Source organism: Notamacropus eugenii, chromosome 1 (genome assembly GCF_028372415.1).
Source record: "Notamacropus eugenii isolate mMacEug1 chromosome 1, mMacEug1.pri_v2, whole genome shotgun sequence".
Lineage (NCBI taxonomy): Eukaryota > Metazoa > Chordata > Mammalia > Diprotodontia > Macropodidae > Notamacropus > Notamacropus eugenii.
The window spans coordinates 173,822,398-173,838,183 of record NC_092872.1 but is presented as its reverse complement, the minus strand read 5'-3'; the positions used below and the strand labels follow the sequence as shown (position 1 = coordinate 173,838,183).

The 15,786-nt window shown below is 37.8% G+C and overlaps 1 protein-coding gene across 1 annotated transcript in view; it reads right to left on the bottom strand.

Annotated features, from left to right (window-relative positions):
- The window catches only part of IL16 (interleukin 16), a 172,427-nt gene that overhangs the window by 43,782 nt on the left and 112,859 nt on the right, over positions 1-15,786 (bottom strand). The window contains exon 4 of the mRNA XM_072619270.1: positions 6,581-6,723. Coding sequence (XP_072475371.1) covers positions 6,581-6,723 — 143 coding nt within the window. The remainder of the gene's footprint in view (positions 1-6,580; positions 6,724-15,786) is intronic.

Genomic DNA, 15,786 nt, shown 5'->3' with positions numbered 1-15,786 from the left:
CCCAGTCACTTCAAATTATGATGTACAAATTCCCTCTTTCCTCCCACCATCTTTCTGGCTCTTATTTAGGTGTTTTGTTCCACCATTAGAATATAAGCTCCTTGAGGGCAAGAACTAACTTAATTTCTTTTATGTGTCTCCTCATGATGTAATATAGTGCCTGAAACATTGTAGATACTTGATAAATGTTTTAGTATTCATTCATCTAGAACTGTATTTCTCAAATACCATCTGGTACAGTCCCATTATTTAGGATTAATCTATCTCTATGTGTATTTACTTATATTTATATGTATGTATGTATGTATATAAATGTATATATTTATATGTATGTATGTATATATGTATATGTATGTATATATATGTATATATATAAATGTAGATTTTTTTTGCCTATAGAAACATAGATACAGACTGTCCCAGAGGTCTTAGGGTACACATATATAAACATACAGCTATATGTAAATAATAAATCCTATCCAGTTTGGTAGTATCCGTATATTGGCTTTTTTTCCTTTGCACCTAATTCCAAACCCCCCTCCCTCTTACAGTGCTTAGCACAGGACCTGGCACAAAGCGGGTGTTTCATAAATGCTTGTTGATTGTTGATGAGACCATGTATCTGATTCCTTAAATCCAACCTATCTAAATTTACAAGAATCTTATCACTGGAAAGTTGACCTGAACCAGATGTAGTCTTTATCTCTAATCAAGGCTCTCCATAATCTATCTCCAATGATTGCAGTGATCCATCTTTATCTAACATAATCCCTTTGCATGTGTTTTGCATTCTACTCAGACTGAAAACAAAATGCCCTGCTATAGTGACCTTTCCAATCTTTATATCTTTACTCCCTGTACTTTGTACCATTAATGCTCTCCCTTGTCCAGTTTCCATGTGCTGATTCCTTTTTTTCCTTAAAGACTTAACTAGGATGCCATCTTTTCCATGAAGACTTCTCAGATTTGCTTCCCCAACTCACTGACAATGCATCTGAAAGTGACCTTCCCCTCCTTAATCATGTAATGCTAATGTAAAGTTAATGGTGGGTGGGGGGAAGAGTTAAAGATCTTCCCTGCCCATTAATAGGTCTCAGTACCTTTTGTTACTTTCTACAGAGGCACTGGTCAGAGGGTCATTCCTCCAGCTCTGAAAAGTGAATAAATAATCTGAGGTGAGATTTTACTTTGGGGCTTACTCATTGGAAAAGTTTGTTTGGCCAGATGAGAATCTGGGCAGCTGCTAAGGAGCCCTCATCTTTGAAAATCTAGATGTTGGTACTTCTCTCTCTGGTAATTATGTATATATGTAATGATCAGACAGTTGGATCTGTCTGTTGATCTATGATGCATAGTCAGACAGTTGGAAGCCCTGTCTGTTGGCCTTTATTTTCCTGCTTGTATTTTCTCTGTTGGTACATGTGTTTGATTAAAGTGATTGTTGACCCCTCAAAAGTTGCTTTCCTTTTAGAAAAACAGATCTAAGAACCTGTACAGCAGTCCCTCCTATGTATGCCAGGGTCCTTGCTGTTATAAACCATTAGATTGTAAATGCTGTTAGAGTAATGTTTGAATTCTATCTAATTTTATATCCCCAGGTATGATGTCTTGTATACAACAGGAACATAAAAATGATTGCTGAATTGAATAAATAATCAAAATTTAATTTCTGTGAAATTTGTGCCCTGAAATTTTTACAGGCTATTGTTTGTCATAGACCATATTCCATTATAGGGGATTAAAGTTTCTATAAGTCACAGCATATATCAAGAAAGCTTGAAAACAAAACTATGAAGCAAATTACTTGTGATACCATTACAATATAATTTCTATTTTTATTTTATTATGGCTGACTTAAATTGTTAAAAACTTTTATTGCTGTATTTTTTTTTACATTTTAAATATTTAGAGTTTATTCCCACTTTGTAAGAGTGCAACAAAATAAAACAAGTAAGGAAAACTAACACAATAAATCCATCTGCTTCTCTATTTTAAAAAAATTAACATAAATGCATGGGGGGGGGAGAATGGGAAAAAAAGAAAAACAAATTTCATCTAACAAATATCCAGAGTCAGGTAAAATATATTTCCTCAATGGCTGCATACAAATATCTATATCTATTTATCTGTCTATCTATTTACCAATGTCATTCATATGTCTTCTTCTGTACTCTAAGTCCATCACCTCTTTGTAATGGATAGCATCTTTCATTATCAGTTCATCATGGATATTTATTATATTAATCTTACTTTTCATAGCTTTCAAATTTGTTTTTATATAAATTGTTCATCTTTGTTTTGCTCATTTCAGTCATCAACTTATAAAATTGTTCATGTTTATTCCCTTGATCTTATTGTATAAATGGTTCTTTTCATTCTACTTACTTCACCCTGCATCAGTTCATATAGATTTTTCCATTTCTTTTTAAAATCATTTGAAATCATTGATTTCCTCATTTCTTATAGTACAATAATATCCCATCACATTCATATACCACAACTTATTCATTCAGTCCTCAATCGATAGGCATTCTCTTAGTTTCCAGTTTTTGCTTTCACAGAAAGAACTGCTACAAATATTTTTGTGTAGAAAGGACTTTTCTTCCTCTCATGTATTTCAGACATAGGATTAGTAGTACTAACAGTCAAAAGTAATACTGTTTAGTAACTACTTGTATACAGTTTCAAATTGCTTTTCAGATTGATTATACCCATTCACAGGTCCACCAAAAGTGCATCAATGTAGCTGTTTTCCCACAGCAACTCCTTCCTCTGCCATTTTCTTTTTTGTCATCTTTGCCACTCTGATGGCTATGAAGTAAGATCTCAGAATTACTTTAATTTGCATTTCTCTAATTAGTAGCATCTTAAAGCATATTCATATGGCTATTGATAATCTTTCCTTGTAAACTATCTGTTCATATCCTTAGACCATTTATTAATTGGGGGAATGTCTCTTTTTCTTATAAATTTGAACCAGTTTCTTATATATCTTGGAAATGAGACCCTTCTCAGAGAAACTCTCTTCAAAGATTTGGGTTTTTTCTTGTTGTTTCCCCTTCAATCTTAGTTTTATTGAATTTGTACACAAATTTTTAATTTTATGCAATCAAAATTATCCATTCTGTCTTCTGTGATCTCTATCCCTTGTGTGGCCACAAATTTTTCCCCTATTGATGGATCTGAAAGGTAATTTTTACCATGTTTCTCCAGTGTGCTTATGAGATGACTTTTAACTTTTAGGTGATGCACTTATTTGGAACTTATCTCTATATAAGGTGTGAGGTATTGGTCTAAATTTAATTTCTTTCATACTGCTGTACAAAATTTTCCCAAAAGTTTGGGGATTTTTGGTCAATTTCTGCTAACTTGTAATAATAAAAAAATGAGCATATATTTAAGAGGAAGCACATCACAGTGGAAAGAGAGAGTAAGAAGAGGTATCAGGAAACTTGGTTCTGCTAACTATGTAACTTTGGACAAGTCATTCAGTCTCATTCGACTTCAATTGTTTCCCCTGTGAAATGGGACTAATAAGGTCTGCTTTGCCTCCATCACAGGACTATTGTGATTATTAAATGAGAAAATGTAGGTAAAAGCACTTTGAAAGCTGAAAAGCTTAAGAATAATAATTATTAGTGCCCCAAACTGAGGATTCATGAGGTGACTATGAAGCTTTTAAGTCATACTTGAGCTCAGTTCCAAATCTGTAAATATCTCCTTATGTATCTGAGCAGAACTGATGCACAAAACAAGGTGATGTGGGGCCCATGCTGGGGTTCAGCTTCTGCATTTCCTGGGTGAGTGAAGGATGATGTAAATAAGCAGGATGTAGCAAGAGCATGACAAGAGTTGACTATTGCTAAGACTGGCAGCAGATAGTCCAGCAGTGCTGTCCCCATGACTCCAATCTGATCACCAAGGCATGGATGCCATCCTTAGCCAGCCAGAAGCCAAAGGCTTTTGAAGGCTTGATTTTCAAGCAATCTTAAAGCCTTGATGGCATGTGCTGTAAATTTTGTTCACTTGATTTTAAATGGTTTAACTTTTAGTTTCACAAGTTCTTTTTAAAAATTCATCTAGCATTCAAAGACTGTCAGAGCAAGTCAGAGTTCCAACAATACAATAAAATGAGCATTTATTAAGTGCCTACTAAGTGAAGAGCATTGTGATGATGGGGGAGGGGTGTCAGTGTTTGTAAGGTAGTGTGTATCCTATTCAGGTGGGGAATAGGACATTAACGCATCACTTTGGGGAGGGAAAGATAACTATAATAGATAGCATTACATGATAAGTACCTTCGTTGTTGTAGGGTCGATTTTTAGTCATTTCTAACTCTTCATGACCTCCTATTGGCAAAGATACTGGAGTGATTTGCCCTGATAAGCACATTAAAGGAATAAAAAGTGAAAATGCAATATATCTGCTGGGAGATGCTCTGCTACCTGAGGAATCATCAAAGACTTCCTAGAAAGGGGGGCATTTGAGCTGGGCTTTAAAGAATACGTACAAATTCAACAGCCAGAAAGAAGGAGAGAGGACCTTCCACTTATATAGGACAATCCAAGAAAGAACACAAAGGCCCAAGTACTCACAGAGCTGATCAAGCTTACAGCTAGGTGGTGCAGTAGATAAAGCATTGGGTCTGTAATCATGGAAACCTGAGTTCAAATCTAACCTCAGACACTAGCTTAGTCAATTACTAAAAATTTATTAAGTGCCTAATATGAATGATACTATAGTATACATATAAGTACTGGAGATATAAAAAGTGTTAGTAAATCTCTCCTGGCTTCAGTTTCTTCAGCTGTTAAATCAGGATCATAATACCACCTATCACCCAGGCTGGCTGTAAAAAGATCAAATGAAATAATACTTGTAAAGTATGTAGCACACTGCCTGGTAATGATAGGCCTTTAATTAAGGCATGTTCCTTTCCCCTTCCTTTCTACTGTTTGAATGGAAGGAAGGATGTGATATGAAGAAAAAAAAGGCTGAAAAAGGAGATATACTGTGGGTGGGGATGGCCTCTGACCCTTAAGGAGCAAGCATAGTTTCATTAGCCCACAGTTGTGACTCTGGCAAGGATGATGAAGAAAACTCCATTGAGCAAGACTCCTGGGATCCTGCGTATCTGAATGGAGGATTTCAACATGTGAGCATGAACTGGGAAGGAGATTGGTGCTGTATGAGAAGGAAGAGGAAGGGTGGATAAAGAAGAAGGGTAGAGGAGTCATTAGAGTGAATGGATCACAACTGTTGCAGCCTGCTGGAGAGAGAGCAGTAAGAAATAGCTGAGCAGCCCAATGGTGGCTTGGCTATGGCATCAATCAATCAAAAAGCATTTATTAAGCACCTACTCTATGCCAAGCACTGTGCTAAACTTTGGGGATTCAGGTACAAAGAATGAATCTATCCCTACCCACAGAGTTTATATTCTGGAACATGGTTCCAGAGACACAGCAAGATCGTAGCCAGCCCCAAGGAGGTGAGCATTACTCTAAACTGCTTCCTTGAGATCTGAGGGAAAGACACTGAAGGGGCAATCAGTATCAACCATTACAGTTTTACCACCAGTGCCATGAATCTGAATTGACTCCATCTTCTCCCATTAAGTTGGAGAAGCAGAGAGAATGAAGGGAAATTTGATCATCATTCCCCCGGAAGTGAGCAATACAGAGAAACTTTACAGCCAAATCTTATTGTTTCTACTTCTACATTCTGTCTATGTCCCTTTCACTTCACTAACATAGCCACCACCACCTCTTCCTGGACTTTTACAGAAATTTCCCAATTGATCTCTCTTCCTCAAGTTTTTCCCCATCCCAATCCATCCTTCACACAGCTGACAAAGTTATTTTCCTAAAGTATATTTATCCCTCCCCTCTCCCCACCAGCTCCAGACATACTCAATAAATTTCAGTGCTCCAGAGAAAACTGATAAATAGATATATAGAAAAATATTACATATATGTACACATACACATACATATATACACATACACATATGTGTGTGTATTTGTGTCTAATGATAGCCATCTCTAGGGTAGAGAGAAGAAATAAAAAAAGACATTTATAAAATCACTTTGTTGTATAATTTGCAGTTTTGTGTGCAATCACCTTTTTTTCCGTTGTATTATGGAAATGCTTGTTTTGTTCCATGAATTGAAGATAAAATAAATTTTTAAAAATTTCAATGGCTTCTGTTGCTTCTGGAATGAACTCTAAACTCCTCTATTTGCCATTTGCAAACTGGCTCCACCCTACCTCTGAGGCCTTCTAAGATTTCCTTCTAAGCACTCTACAAACTGGCCTCTTCTCTGTCTTTCACATATGGCATTCCATCCCTCCTGTCTATGCTTTTTTTCTGGCTGTCCTTCATGCCTCTCTTATCATCACCATCTCTTAGAATGCCTATTCCTTCAAAACTCAGTTCAAAGTACTGTCTCCCACATGAGGACTTTCCCAGTCCCCTAAGCTTCTAGCTCTTTTTCCCACCAGTTTGCCTTTTATCTATCTTGTACCTGCCTGTATGTATAGATGTTGCCTCTCCTTTCAAATAAAAACTTGTGAAACTTACTGTAGTTTTTCCTGCTGAGCAGTCCAGTTGCTGGGACAAAGATTTTCTGTTGCTATAAAGAGAATAAGGTTGTCTGTCTCTACAAGCAGCAGATTTTTTGGTCATCGGGAAATCAATTTCACCAATCCAGTATGGATTCACACCTAAACCAGGAGAGGAAAGAGGGGGGGAAATGTCAGTGAAAGAGTTAAAGAGTTCTCTTGACACATGAAGTTGTGTGAAGAACACATTCCATTTCAACTTAGCTTTTGCTTCCCCATTCTTGGTTATGTACCTTGAGGCAGTCTGTTCCTCCTGCATAACAGTGACTCTCTTACCTCTGTGCCTTTATAAAGGTTTTCCCTGTGTCTAGAATGTACTAATCCCTACCACCCTTTAAAACTAAACTCAAAATACACTTCTTACAGAAGGATTAAATACTCCTTACTTTTTGACATTATTTTAGTCTGTATAGTTGTTGTAGGTTGTGCAGTGGATAGAGCACTAGACCTAGAGTCAGGAAGACCTGAGTTCAAATGTGGCCTCAGATACTTATTAATTGTGTGACCTTGAGCAAATCACTTAACCCTGTTTGCCTCAGTTTCCTCATCTCTAAAATGAGCTAAAGGGGGAAATTACAAACCACTCCAATACCTTTACTAAGAAAACCCCAAAAAGGGACACAAAGAATCAGACATGACTGAAAAATGACTAAACTACCACAAAGTATCTATTACACCATTCCTGGTAGAATATAAGATCCAGAGAGCCGCAAGCATTTCACAGATTTTTTTTTTTGCTGTCTATATATCTCCCCACTATCTATCACAAAGTCTTGAACATATGTTTAATAAATGCTTATTAAGTTAAATTAGCCAAATTTTCCTTCTTTCCCAGGACAGGAGTATGTGTAGGGGACAGGGACAGAAGAGTTGGAAAAAAAAATAGCCAGAATGACTAGTGAAACTATAGTTAGTTATAGACAAATAAGCATATTACTCCCCCACACCCAATAACACCCACCTGGGTGCGTATTCTTATCTGGCTGAGTTCTGCTTGATACATTCAAAAGTGGAAGTGAAGAAGGAGGTACCCATGATTAATCAGAAAAGCTGGATAGACCTCTCTTGTGACTTGTTATGGCCCAGAGTCAGAATCAAAGAGACTCGGAGACCCTCTCTTAAGGGGGTATGTATCATTGATTTATCTTTTGTTTGATATCAATAAATTATAAACCTTTTTTAATAAGCCTTTTCTGCTTCCTCCAGTTGTTAGTACCCTATGCCTATCTCCGAAAACATTTATTTTGGATATTTCCTGTATCAATGGATGGAACTCTTGGGGTGTGTGTGTGTGTGTATGTGTCTGTGTGTGTGTCTGTGTGCGTGTGTGTGTGTGTCTGTGTGTGTGTCTGTGTGTGTGTGTGTGTGTGTGTGTATACAGAAAGACGAGTTCAAATTTTACTTCAGACACTTACCTGTGTGTGACTAAGTCACTTAAAGGCTGTTTCCTGAACTGTAAAATAGGGAAATAACCGCACCTCCCTCCCAGGGTTGTTGTGAGGATCAAATAAGATAATATTTGTAAAAGCACTTATCATAGCAACTGTATAGTAGGCACTTAAATGCTTATTGATTAGTGGAAACAGATAAACTGCTTGCTTTACATCTCCTAGAACAATGCCTTGAACATGTACTTAGTAAATGTCTTTGAACTGGATTACTCAAATTTTCACTCTTTCCCAGGACCTCCTCCTGTCTTTCCAGTCTTCTTGTATTTTATCCCCTTCACACATTCCACTTTGTGCACTGATATTGGTCTATTTGCAATACCCCAAAAGTACCACTCTAATTCCATTCTCCATACCTTGGTACTAGCTTTTCTGGGCGCCTGGGATGCTCTGCCTTCTAACCTTCACCTCCTGGTTTCCCTAGCTTTCTTTAAGACTCAGCTGCACCTTCTTCAGGTGACCTGTCCCAGTCCTCCCCTCCTCCAACTACTAGTGCCTTCCACTCCCAGATTACGCTCTGTGTATAGCATCTATATCTTGTATGTTTTTTTCTCACTAGAATGTATCCTCTTCGGGAACAAGAGCTGTTTGAACCTTTCTTTGCACCCATTGCACTTAGCTCATTGCCTAGCACAGACTAAGCATTTAATAAATGCTTATTGATTGACTTGAATTCTAAGTGAACTGGTCTACCACAGGCCAATGCACAGTGAGGAATGGTATTCCTTATACTTTCATACATTTTCAGAAGGCTTCCTAAGAGATAACCTCAGTTCTAGAATGTTCTTTCTAGTTCCCTTGACTCCAGCCCTTCCAAGGGAAGGGAATAAACATTTATATAACACCTACTATGTGCTAGATACTGTGCTAAGTACTTTACAAATATCCATTTGATCTTCACAATAATCCTGCAAAGTAGGTGCTATTATTATCCCCATTTTACCGTTGAAGTAACTGAGTCAAACAGAGGTTAACTGACTTGACCAAGGTCACACAGCTAATAAGTATCTAAGGCTGAATTTGAATCCAATTCTTCCTGACTACAGGCACAGTATTCTATCTACTGCAAACCTATGTCTCTCGATTGTCAAAGTGCAATTCTGATCATGTCACTCCCCTTCTCAATAAATTCTGTGTTTAGTCGTTTCAGTTATGTTTGACTCTGTCCCCATTCAGAGTTTTCTTGACAAGGATACTGAAGTGGTTTGCCATTTCCTTCTCTAGTTCATTTTACAGGTAAGGAAACTGATACAAAGAATTAAGTGACTTGCCCAGGGTCACACAGCTAGTAAGTGTCTGAAGTCAGATTTGAATGCAGGAAGATGAGCCTCCCTCACTCCAGGTCCAGCACTGTGCACTATGGCGCCACCTAGCTTCGCAATAAATTCTAGTGACTCCCTATTGTTTCCAGGACCAAATATTCTCTGGCTTTAAAGCCTTTCAAACAAAATATCTTTCCTATCTCGTACAATCTTCTTACAATTTCCTCCCCTCTACCTTCTCTATAACCAATGACGCAGACCTCCTTTCTCTTTCTTCCTTTCAGCATTCCATTTGCAGGCTCTGCCTTTTCACTAGCCTAGAATGTTTTCTCTTTAACTGGTCTCTTTGCTTATTTCAAAACTAGGTTCAAATCCCACTTTCTATAAAAGGCCTTTCCTTTCCTCCTTTCCTTTCTCCCACAACTAGTGCCTTCCCTATAAAATTACTTCCTATTTACACTGTATGTATCTCGTATGTGCATAGTTGTAGGTATACTGTCTCCATTAAAATGTGAGATTCAGAGCAGAAACATTCTTTATTAGCCCAGATCTTAGCAAAAGACCTAGTATACAGTGCTTAATAATGTGTGTTGATTGACTTCTATTACCGTACACCTCCTATACTCAACTGTCTCTCAAAATATCATGAGTATTTCTCTGCTTCCAGGTTTCCTCCCTCCCCCCTCAACATATTATAATTCAAATCATCATTCACTGTTTGTTAACACTCTTACCCAGTGGTATCCTGGGAGCTGACCTAACCCCCTCAGATATATACATATTTACAAATATAATAGGGGTAAATGTAAGCCTCATGAGCTACAGGGCTCTGGTATACTTCCAACGGACTATGTGTACTCTGGCTTAATACTGGGTGCTGTGGCATAAGAAAATAACCCCTTTATTGGACCTTTGGTCCAGCGGTGCGCTGATAAATGTTTAACAACTGACTGTCCCAAAAAATGTACACATAACACAATTTTAAGCTTAATCTGCATTATGAATATTTTCTCTGTTGTTTTAGATAATGAACAAAACAATAAACCAAGCCTCAATTTGTGACCTTTGAAAATTTACAAGGTATAAATGCTCTCATTGGAAAGTTAACAGTCTACTATCATGAGCAGGTTTCAGTTGGATCCAGCCCACTGCCGCCTTAGTCTCATGAAGGCTAACGGAGTACCCCTGTCAAGGAGGACTGGACCCTGAGCCTGGAAAAACCACCTACTCAGTTCACTTTAGGAGCAAAAACAAATTCCTGTCACCCATTTTCTTCATCTCTCCAGAACAGGTGATGTGAATTCTCTCTAGGACTGCCAATAAAAAGAGCAGTGAGCATACATATTAATTATGTGAGCCCAAGCCAGGGTCTCAAGCTCCTGCCTGCCTCTTTTCCTTGTAGGTTGGCAGCTTTGAGGTACCTCAGAAGGAACTTCCTGCTTCATGGGAGGAGGTTTCTGCAACTATATCCTTCTTGAAGCAAATGACTACAAAGGGATGATGAGTTCAAGTCCATGTCTGGTTGGCCAAAGATATGAATCATAAGAAACTTGTGAAAAGAGGGCAGATCTGAGGTAGTAAAATGCCCTTTCAATAGTCTCACTAAGCATACTGGATTTTAATGTTTTAAATATCAACTTCTAAGGAGAGTACAGTAGAAGTCACAGGGTTACTTCATGTTTAACTCTGTCAGGGTACACATGTTTTAAGCACATCTTTTCTATGGAGGAAATAAATAGCTGTCCTATATTGAAACAATAGATAGAGCTTAGAGTGGCTTAGAGTCCAGAAGATCTGTGTTTGAATCCAGTCTCAAATACTAGTTGTGTGATCCTGAGCAAGTCACTTAACCTCAATTTCCCTCAGCTCTTCATCTATAAAATGGGAACACAGTGGAGAAAATATGGCAGACCACTCCAGAATCATTGCCAAGAAAACCCCATGGGGTCATGAAGAGCTGGACACGGCTGAATAGACACCAAATACCAAAGCTTCACTGTACATTGGTTACCTTTCTATTTCTTTTTTGGGGAGACTTTAGTCAAACCTAATCTTTAAGTCATTTTTTTCCATAGCTGTAGAGTGGAGACATAAAGAGTCAGAGAATATAAGAAAAGAGATTGATCTTTCCCTTTAGAGGCCAGGTTCCCCCCAACATGAGCCCAGTTGTCATGAACCCAGAACTAGTTACCCATTAGCAAGAGAAAGCAAACACCACCCTCTCTCTTTGTACCTTGACTCAGTCGAATCCATTGTTGCATGAACACCCACATCTATAACAAACATATAATATGGCTCCTGTCTAGAAGTCTATAGTGTTAGGGTGTTCTGCTTGACTAAAGAAAATAATAGGCTTTGTAGCCTATTTTAGGTTTTAAAACCTCCATGGCAGTGAGGAACTGCCTTACTGGAGATGCAGTAAACAGAAAGGCTATGAAAGGGGAAGAAAAGAGGGTGGGGGAAGGAAGTCTATTGGACTAGATGACCTCAAAGTCTCCTTCCAATTTTACCATTCTACATTTACTAGAGAAATTATAGTGTGCATACAAAAAGTGAGTCTGAACAAATACATTACTAGGTATGAACAATTTCCATTAAAAAATATTTTCCATGGCTAGAGCATAATTTCTTTTGGGATAAATACATATTTGTGAGGGTGAAATATAACCCTGTCTAAAAAAAAGAGGTCAGTGAGTACAAATATCCATGACTTGGCTATTATTTAAAAGGATAGAATATACTAGGTATAGAAAAGAGATCAGAACCCCAGTTCAGTGTCAACCTTCCTGGGAACCAAGGTGATACAAGGCATCAGTTTCAAAACTAAAATCTGACCAAATCTGACATTGACATTCAGTGGCTTTGCTTTCACCATCCCATCTATTGCCTAAGCAACAGAGAAAGGAAATTCAAGACAACCTTCTTGTCTTAATTAGAAAGACTGAGAGGGGAATAGCGGGATGAAGAGTTGACTCTAAAGATGTCTGGGTGTCATAAATACTGAAGCCAAAATGGGAGGAATCTTGCTTAATCTGAGCAGGTCACCAGCATGGCTGTGACAGTCTGGATACATTTAGCAAAGCTGGAAAGCTGCTCCCAGAGGTCAGCTTACTCCAGGTGTGTGGTCATCTCCAACTTCCTCTCACTGTTTGATCTGTCTTAGCCAGATACCTGCACCCAGTTGAGGATGGCGAAAGGAGAAAGCCAGAAAAGTCAAAGAACTAATAAATAAATGGTGCTTTTGAATGTGCCTTCCACCCAAGCCACACCTCAGTCATGGGGGAGGCAAGACATTGGCCTAACTGGAAGATAAACAGACTCTAATTTAGCCCAGCTCTGAAGCAATATGCTATTTGTAAAACTCCCTCTTAGAATCCCTAAATTTCCCTAAAAAATCAGATCAAGCGCTACCTTCTATTAGGTCCTTTTCCTCATCCTTTGCCCAATTTCTCGTACTTTTTTCTCCAGTCATTTTATTCATGTCTAACTCCTCATAACCTTTCCATTCATGGCTATGGAGGAGAAATGAGGCTGGTGACTTGCACAGGCCTCCCTCACTCAAAACAAAGTCAAGGGCAAGTCATGTCATCATTTCTCTGATGGCATGGTCTTCTTTGACAACAAAGGACAAACACAAACCTTACCATTTAAGCTTTTTGGCAAAGATACTAGAATGATTTGCCATTTCCTTCTCCAGGTCATTTTACAGATGAGGAAATTGAGGCAAACAGGATTAAGTGACTTGCCTAGAGTCACACAGCTAGTAACTGTCTGAGATTTGAACTCAGGTCTTCCTGACTCCGGGCCTAACACTCTGTCCACTATGCCAGCTGACTATCTTCTAGTATTCTCCTTCCTCAAAAAAGTCACCTTATATCTATTTTGTACATACCTAGGGATGTATAGTTTTTTTTTTCCCCTCCAAACTAAATGTAAGTTCCTTGAGGGCAAGGACCCTTTAATTTGTTTTTCTTAGCATTCCCAGTGCCTAGCACATAGAAGGTCCTTAATAAGTGTAGACTGGTTATTGATTGCATTCATGAGAGGTATTTTTAGATGCATTGTCTCTATTTGGAGGACAGCCACTGTGTAATCGAAAGAACGTGGACAAAAAAAAGCTGGGTCTTCATTCCAATTCCATCACTTTACCAGTCATATAACATAGGGAAAATCACTTCTCCAAACTTCCCTTTCTTTCTGTGTAAAAGGGAAATAACAACACCTGCCCATTTTATAAATGCGCTTATCCCACAGAGTTATCTTGAGTACTAGATGAGATAATATAAATATGAAAATCCCTTTGTAAACTGTGAAAAGGCTTCTGCAAATGTTAGGTGTTATTACAGCATCTGCGGTCCTTCCTCATGGGATGCAAATGAAAAGGTTTCCTTGAACACTCAATTGGTCCTAGCCCTTACTAGCTGGGAACCTATTTTCATTTATCCCAGTCCATTTAAATAAAAGAAAATAAAATAGATTGCAGGAGACAGGAGATGAATCAATTAATCCAGATTACAGGAAACAAGAGGTAAACCAATTAAAATGATGGAACAGTGTGTGCGACACTATTCATGCGAAGGACCACAATTGAAAATATCCTGGAGCCCCTTCCATCAGGAAATGAGAAATTGTTTCAGAAATTAGGTTAAATTATTCCACTTAGGTCATTTCCATTGCCTTTGCTTAAGGCAATTTCAGTGTTGCTTTCATTAAATTAATGATTATTTTGGTGTTTCCCTCACACACAGACAAAGGGCCATTAAGTCACAGAAAAGACAGGTTGGAGGTAGAGTTTCAGATTTTTCACTGAATTCTAGAATCAACCCATCAACAAAGATTTATTAAGGGCCTACGTGTCCCAGACATTGAGTACTGGGGACACAAAGACAAAAAGTGAAAATCTGTCCTCAAGGATCTTATATTCTATCTAGAAAAACAAAATATACATATAAAAACATAGACACAATCTTCATAGATTTACTTTTCATATACTTAATCCCTTAAACCACTAAAGACTAAAGACAAAGGACTAAGAAATGGCTCATGGCTATAGGGGCAGCAAAGTTATATATCTGTTAGCTATGTGACCCTGGCTAAGTCATTTAACATCTTTATGCTTAAACAGTTCTCTCAGATTTGTCTTCTAAATCATAGTGCTGGAAGGAGTTTACCCCACCCTGAAGAAACCATAGCTCCCTGCATGTTTTTGTCTTTTAGCAGCTTACCCAGCTTCATGACTGTCATGTAACCACGGGGGCATCTTGGGAGGCACTACCTTTTTGGGGTAACCCACCAAAGTCTCCTTTTTCCACCCCACACTATATTTCTATGTAAACTATTCCATAATAGTTTCTAGGACCACATTAGTAGAGAAGATTCTGACCATATAGCTTCCTCAAATGATATGATTAGTTTTATGGTGTTAAAGATCTCTTGAAGTTAATTCAACTACAAAAGACTGAAGAGTTAAAAGTATTAGGGATACAGGTTCATATTCATATGGTATTTAATGATTTGCAAAGTGCTTTTTTATAAGGCAAGCAGATTAAGTTTGGTTATGTCTATTTTTTAAATGAGAAAATGGAGACTCAGAGAGGTTAGTAACCAGCCTCACAGTAATGGAAGAATTAGGTCTTTGAACTCATGTAGATGCATCAAACATCTATGTCCACTTTAACATTTTATATAAGACATGGCAGGGGGAAGCAAGAAGACAATTCAGTAAATGCAACTATATGTAAGTCATTTAAAAAATGTTATGGACATTGCTACTCCTAACACAGCTTCTTTCCTTCCTCAGTGCAAATCCAAGTGGAATAAAAATATGACTTTAAAAAAAAACCACTAAGTAGTGCTAAGTAGTGCTGAGGGTAGGACACTGGGCCTGAAGTCATAAAGATCTGAGTTCAAACCTGATCTCAAACTTTACCAGCTCTGTCACCTTGGCCAAGTTACTTAACCTCTATCTTCCTCAGTTTCCTCATTTATAAAGTGGGGATAATTATGGCATTGAACTCACAGAATTGTTCTGAATTTAAAATAAGATACTTATAAAGTTTTTTTAGTCCTTAAAATGCTATGTAAATCCTAGCTTATCATCATCATTGTTATTATCTAAACATTTTGAATGAAATGCATTTTAATGCCTTTTTTTCTATCTAGAGTCACTCTTTTTGCATGCTGCGAAAAGCAAACAGTGAAGGAGAGGAAACATAGAAGAATAAAGAACCCTGCAATTACATATGATTATATATGCAAAAGAGTACAATTTCCTTTCCATCTTTTTTTTTATTTTTGGTGGCATTTAAATAGAGCCCTAACTAAGTCCAGGCTGCTATGGCATTGTTCCAGAGCAGCAAATTGAGAGGGTACTAACATAGCATTTATAATCTTTCAGCAGCATAGAAACCAGGGAGTTTAGCACCTAGTTGGCAAGGTAAAATAAGAAGCTATGA